The following is a 6,230-nucleotide window of genomic DNA, read 5'->3' as shown; positions in this document are numbered from 1 at the left end:
TTCCAAGTCGAAAACCTGGTTGCCTCTGCGCGGAGGCCGCAAGTGAATCTTCTAGCAAGGCAATAACCACAAGCGCACACCAAAATCCACAAAGAAATTGTTAATTTACCACAAAATCAACATTTTGCAATGGCCATCTCAGTCTCCAGAATTGAACCCCATTGAAAATGTGTTGTTTGAATTGAAGAGGGCAGTCAATAAGCACAGGTGAAGGATATAAAGGATCTGGAAAGATTCTGAATGGAGGACTGGTCTAAGATCCCTCCCAATGTGTTCTTTAATGTCATAAAACATTTTAGAATAGGCTCAGTGTCATTATCCTCGCAGGGGGAGGGTGCTGGAGTATTGAAAACAGATGATCCAATCATTTTGATCAATATCTCTTCTATATTTTTTATTACTTGTTAAACACAACCTCTTTCTCTGAGCAATTGTATTAGTATAAAATAATATAATTGTTCTATTTTTTGGTAGCATACAATATACTCAGTATTTGTATTATACATTTTATACAGTCTTTTGACCTCATCTTTATTAAGGGATCATTAGCTGACATGGTCTAGTTGATCTGGAGATTTCTGAATAGTTATAAATAGCTCTCTTAAGACAGGGGTTCCCACACTTTTTCATTCGGGGCCCCCCTTTCCAGCATTGGGGAACATCACGCGCCATGTCTATTTCTATGGGCACCATCACTGTTCAGAGAATTTTGCAGGTTTAAAGCTTATTTCTTGCAATTCTACACATTTTGTCAGGGTGCAAAGAAAAATGTTCAGTTTTAAAGCAAATTTTCTTGCAATTCTATAAATTTTTCCATGTCATGTGATATTTGAGTGTCAAAAAATTGACAACAGTATGTATGGGCTAAAAAAAATGTAGCTGACATGGGCTAGTTGATCTGGACATTTCTGACAAATTATAAACAACTCTCTAAGGTCTGCAATGACTGACATGACAAGAGGAACTGATGATGCACTACCCAATTTCAAAATTGCACCTTGTGCATTCTACTATTATAACTTTTAAGAGTAAATTGAAAGCCAGCGTGAATTTGTTGTATTATTTATTTTGGGGGGAGTGGGGACCCACGGGCCCCAGAGTTTGGGAACCACTGTGCTAAGTGACATAAATACAAATGTAAAAAATGCTGCTGGAGTATTGAAAACTATTTTGACAATAATAATTTTGACAAATATCTTCCATATTTTTTTGTATTAAATGAGCATACAATTTAGCTCAGTATTTGTATCATTTATTTGATATTGTATTTTTTGCTCATCCTTATCAAGGGATCCAATCATTCTGGAACCCGCTGTATGTAAACTGGGGCTACTAGAGCTAATCATCTACATATAGGTAGTTACACGGTTGCTATGTCTAACACTTCATACTCTTACCTAACTCCATATTGGCCTAGCACGATATTGACAGTTAGGTAATCATTGCATATCATAACCACCACTTCCTGGAAATTATGACATTTTACAAACCAACTGCTGCAGTCCAGCTAGGCCAATGCTGGAATCATAAAAGCATTGCATTTTACTATTAGAAAAGCCAAGAGACACACAACTCTCATATTAACCTTATACAGTATACTCCCTGCAAACGCTTACACTGTATTATTCCACACTGATGTCAGACATGGAAGTCCATCCAAACATTTAATGCTTACTTCCTGTTTACAGGAGCTGAAGCTGTGAGAAGAAGAGGCACGAGAGGTAGAGCTACAGGAAACAAGGGGCTTAGTGAAAAATGGGGCAATGCGGACTGAAGCGCTCCGGTTCCATGTGAGATCAAAAGGAGAGGCAACCACGAGGACGAACAAAAGGGCAGCTGGAGGAGGAGGCGGAGGAGGAGAGGGAGAAGGAGGAGTGGATTTCAGGAGAGAAGAGGGTATAACCTGGGAGACAAAGGGATGGCCAATGGCAACGAGACCAGTGAGGGGCTCGGCGGTCCCCTGGCGGCGGTGGTGGCCACAACGGGAGGGATAGCAGTCGGGGGCCCATCGTCAGCTGTGTCCACCTACATCAAACTGGTCCTACTGGGGCTAATCATCTGCATCAGCCTGGTGGGGAACCTGGTGGTGTCTCTGCTGGTCCTCAGGGACCGGGCCCTGCACAAGGCCCCCTACTACTTCCTGCTGGATCTGTGCCTGGCCGACACCATCCGCTCGGCAGTCTGCTTCCCCTTCGTGCTGGTGTCCATCAAGAACGGCTCGGCCTGGACCTACAGCGTGCTCAGCTGCAAGGTGGTGGCCTTCATGGCCGTACTCTTCTGCTTCCATGCCGCCTTCATGCTGTTTTGCATCAGCGTGACGCGCTACATGGCCATCGCCCACCACCGCTTCTACTCCAAGCGCATGACCTTCTGGACGTGCGTGGCGGTGGTGTGCATGGTGTGGACGCTGTCAGTGGCCATGGCCTTCCCACCTGTCTTTGATGTGGGCACCTACAAGTTCATCCGCGAGGAGGATCAGTGCATCTTCGAGCACCGCTACTTCAAGGCAAACGACACACTGGGCTTTATGCTGATGCTGGCTGTGCTGATCCTGGCCACGCACGTGGTCTACATGAAACTGCTGCTCTTCGAGTACAAGCACCGCAAGATGAAGCCCGTCCAGATGGTGCCAGCTATTAGCCAAAACTGGACCTTCCATGGGCCTGGCGCCACCGGCCAGGCGGCAGCCAACTGGATCGCAGGCTTTGGTCGGGGCCCCATGCCGCCCACCCTGCTGGGCATCCGGCAGAACTTGCACAACCAGAACCGGCGCCTGTTGGGCATGGAGGAGTTCAAGGCGGAGAAACAGCTCGGCAGGATGTTCTACGTGATCACCCTGTTGTTCCTGGTGCTGTGGTCACCCTACATAGTGGCCTGCTACTGGCGGGTGTTTGTTAAGGCCTGCACCATACCGCACCGGTACCTCTCCACCACCGTATGGATGAGCTTTGCCCAGGCAGGGGTAAACCCCATTGTCTGCTTCTTCCTCAACAAGGACCTGAAGAAGGGGCTCCTGGCACACCTGCCAGCCAGCTGTAGGACTAAACCTCATCTGCCCCGAGAGCCTTATCGCGTCATGTGAGGGGGACGGTGGGCGGTCGTTACCTGGGGGGGGAGGGTGGGGGGGGTTGACTGAGGGACCATTTGAGTTGTTGTGGCCTTTGATTCAGTGCAAGATGATTTAAAGGGGTGGGTGTCAGAGTCTGGAACTGTTGAGGAGGTTAACATTTCAGAATTCCATTCACCTCCATGTGATGTATCTGGGTTTCTCCTTGTCAGAGGAGAGCAGAGGTATTTCAAGCTCATTTGGGATGTTCTAAATTGTTTTTCTAAAGTCTTATTGGTGGATTATTACACACAGTAACAGGCATGTGGTTGCTGCAGTGTAGAAACCATGAAACCAATTGTTGGTCTAAAATTATTATAGAAAGAATGTATGATTTCCACATTTTATTATCAAACCAAAAACACCTTTGACTTCAGCTTATAGATTTGGATTAATTTTTAGATCAGTTACATTAAACTGCTAACTGCCATTTTTTTAAACATTTGTTTTATATAAATGGCCTTCTCCACACAGAAAGAATAGGAGACTGAACCAACAACAAAAGTGTCCATCTCAGATGCATGTATGTATTCTTACTTTTAATGTGGAACAAATATGAAACTGCTTCCTTCAACTGCTTGAATCAAAGGCATCAGTAACACAGTCAAACGTACAAAATATGAGTTTTGTACGAATAGCATATTCAGGCATTCTCACGGGTTTATGTGGTGTTTCTCAGATTAATTATTATGTTTATCTATTTGTCCACCTTGAGATCTACATTCATTTTGATGATTTGAACAACTAATACCCTTGAAAGAAAACATGCAAGATTTAGTGAAGTCGACGGAAGTAGAAACTGACAAGAGGCTATCATAGAAAGTCAGCAAGAGTTATTATGGCATGGTCATACGTTACGAAAATGTGCAAGTAACCTTCTCATTTGGTCTAACGAGCACCTCAAATCAGCGAACAATAGGACATGGGGAAAAAACACGTGTTAACAAGAGCTGCCGCGGAGAAAAGTTTGATCTTGTGTTCGTTCGCGTTGAACAGAAATTAGCAGATACTAATTGTGAAGTGTTAATAGTCAGACAGAATTATGACGTGCATGTTTAGGTGACATTTGTGTTATCCCATGATTCCTGAGGATAACTTTTAAACAAAACAATGCCCCAATCAAGGACAAACTATGAAAATCTGAGTCCATTTTATAACAGAAATCCAATGATACATTGACAGAAAATGCTCAGTGCTCTTTCTAAATTCCTGTTGCTGCAGGTGGTATTGTTACAGATGATTGAACACCTTGGAAATCTCGCAAATTGTTTAAAGAGACAACTGATAGTAATGTTCATAAAAGCTAACTCAGAATGTTTACATCTTCAGATAGGATAAAGTTATTTATATTTGATGACATCATCACTTCACACGAAGGTCTTGGAACAGGGGTGGGGGGGGGGGGGGGGGGGGAACTTGCCCGTTTATGTTTTTGCACATTGGAGTATGATAAATCAATTGTTTTTTTCTTAACATGATTTAGAATTGAACCAGAGTGCTAACCAGGTGTAGGCCAGGACACAGAGAATGTAATATTTTAAGTGAATGTCAAGGAGAGGTTTGGAACGTGATACTATCCCTTTGTGGGTACAACTGTACGTTTCTTTTGGTTTTCTAATTGTCTACTGTTGTCTGCAAACAATAACAATGACACAAACTAACAATAACAGTGAAAACCAACATAACTTTGAATTGTTATTTCTATTACCTGGGTTATGGCCTTACTCTGTAAAAGAAAAAGAAAAAAAGGTTTGTTTCTAACCAATGCAAGAAAGAGTTGACAGCTGTATGCCTCTATGTGTTGAAGTAATAAACATCAAGGGATTATTCCAACTAATGGGGAAACACAACACTGTGTAATTAATGACTTTCGGTGGGAACACATAACTCTCCCCCCCCGCAACCTAAAAGTAAAAGCTCCTGTCAAAAACTTTAACAAGGATGGTATTAGAGAAAAAACACTTGCCAAATTGTAACACTGGAGTGTACAAAGGACAGAGGAAACTTTAATCCAAAACGGACAATTAATGGAATTAACAAAAGCCCTTCCTGGATTATTGTGGATTTCTTTCAGAATTTTTGTTGTTGTTTCTTCCCTTATCAGTGGGAGGGGATGAGTCTGGTGTTGTGTATTGATCTGTGAAAACAAGGAATGAAAAAAGATGTGTGAATTTTGGGGTTGGTTGGTGTTGGGGGGGGAAGGAGGGAGACCGGGAGTGATCTTTTGATAAGCATAAATGCCTGACAGTGCTTTTTTTGTTGCTTCAGGCACACTACCTTTTGTAAATTAACTGTGACCTCTGTACTATTTAATGTGTGTTATATGGACCATGGACTAACTTGGAATTGAAGGCGGGCGGGGAGGGTGGGGGAGGGGGTCCCGGTCATCATATTTTTACCATGCATGTGTGTGTGAGTGTTTCTGTACGTAAGTATGATGGTGTGTATGTTTAGAGGCTAGAGGGATGAAAACCAAGGATATTTGGGGAATAGGAATGGCCAGAAACACGTTGCATTTTGAAAAATGTCAGTCCTGCAAATGCTTATTCAAGTATTTTTCACCCTCAGCCTGTTCCTGACACAGAGAATTGAATGTGCTAAAACCAATGAGGTTCATTCAAAAACCTGATGCAACGAGTGTGTCTTCTTAGACCATTGAATTGCAAAAAAATGTACACGTGCAATTCCTCTAAATTGGACGACAGAGCTTTCTGTCTGAATGGGGATTATGTTATTGCTTGTATGGGAATATAAAGGTTGAAGACAGTTTGAGATTGTCTTGGGGTGAGTGGTTCTATCCACACAGACACTATGATTATTGCACTCTTATTCATTTCCAATGTGTCTCAGTGAAAGGAATAACATCATATAAAATAATGTTATACATGATTTTTGTTTGGTTTGAAATACACTGCATCATAGAACTGATTCAATTTCTATCTCTTCTGTAGTGTTTGTTGGGCTTTGTAAAAGCCCAAAGCCTTCCAAAAGCCAATTTGACTTCTGAATATTTAATTTAATGTTTCATCTAAGTTCATGGATTTTACAGTGTAGCTGTAGATATGACCCTGTATGTGGAGAGACTACATACATACTTATGTTGTGAATTTAAAATAAGAAATTT

At 42.3% G+C, this 6,230-nt stretch overlaps 1 protein-coding gene across 1 annotated transcript; it reads left to right on the top strand.

Moving 5' to 3' along the window:
* The first annotated feature begins 1,705 nt into the window (after positions 1-1,705).
* Positions 1,706-3,082, top strand: LOC135527550 (probable G-protein coupled receptor 173). Its single transcript, XM_064956046.1, has one exon. It carries the CDS (start codon positions 1,919-1,921, stop codon positions 3,080-3,082), a length of 1,164 nt encoding a protein of 387 aa, XP_064812118.1. The 5' UTR covers positions 1,706-1,918.
* Positions 3,083-6,230: the final 3,148 nt, after the last annotated feature.

The sequence above is a fragment of the Oncorhynchus masou genome, chromosome 33, assembly GCF_036934945.1.
Source record: "Oncorhynchus masou masou isolate Uvic2021 chromosome 33, UVic_Omas_1.1, whole genome shotgun sequence".
Classification (NCBI taxonomy): Eukaryota; Metazoa; Chordata; class Actinopteri; order Salmoniformes; family Salmonidae; genus Oncorhynchus; species Oncorhynchus masou.
Note: the sequence above shows the minus strand (reverse complement) of the source record. Positions and strands in the feature narration are given on the sequence as shown.

Coding starts and splice junctions, on each gene's coding strand:
- LOC135527550 (XM_064956046.1), top strand. CDS start 1,919: ATGGCCAATGGCAACGAGACCAGTGAGGGGCTCGGCGGTCCCCTGGCG.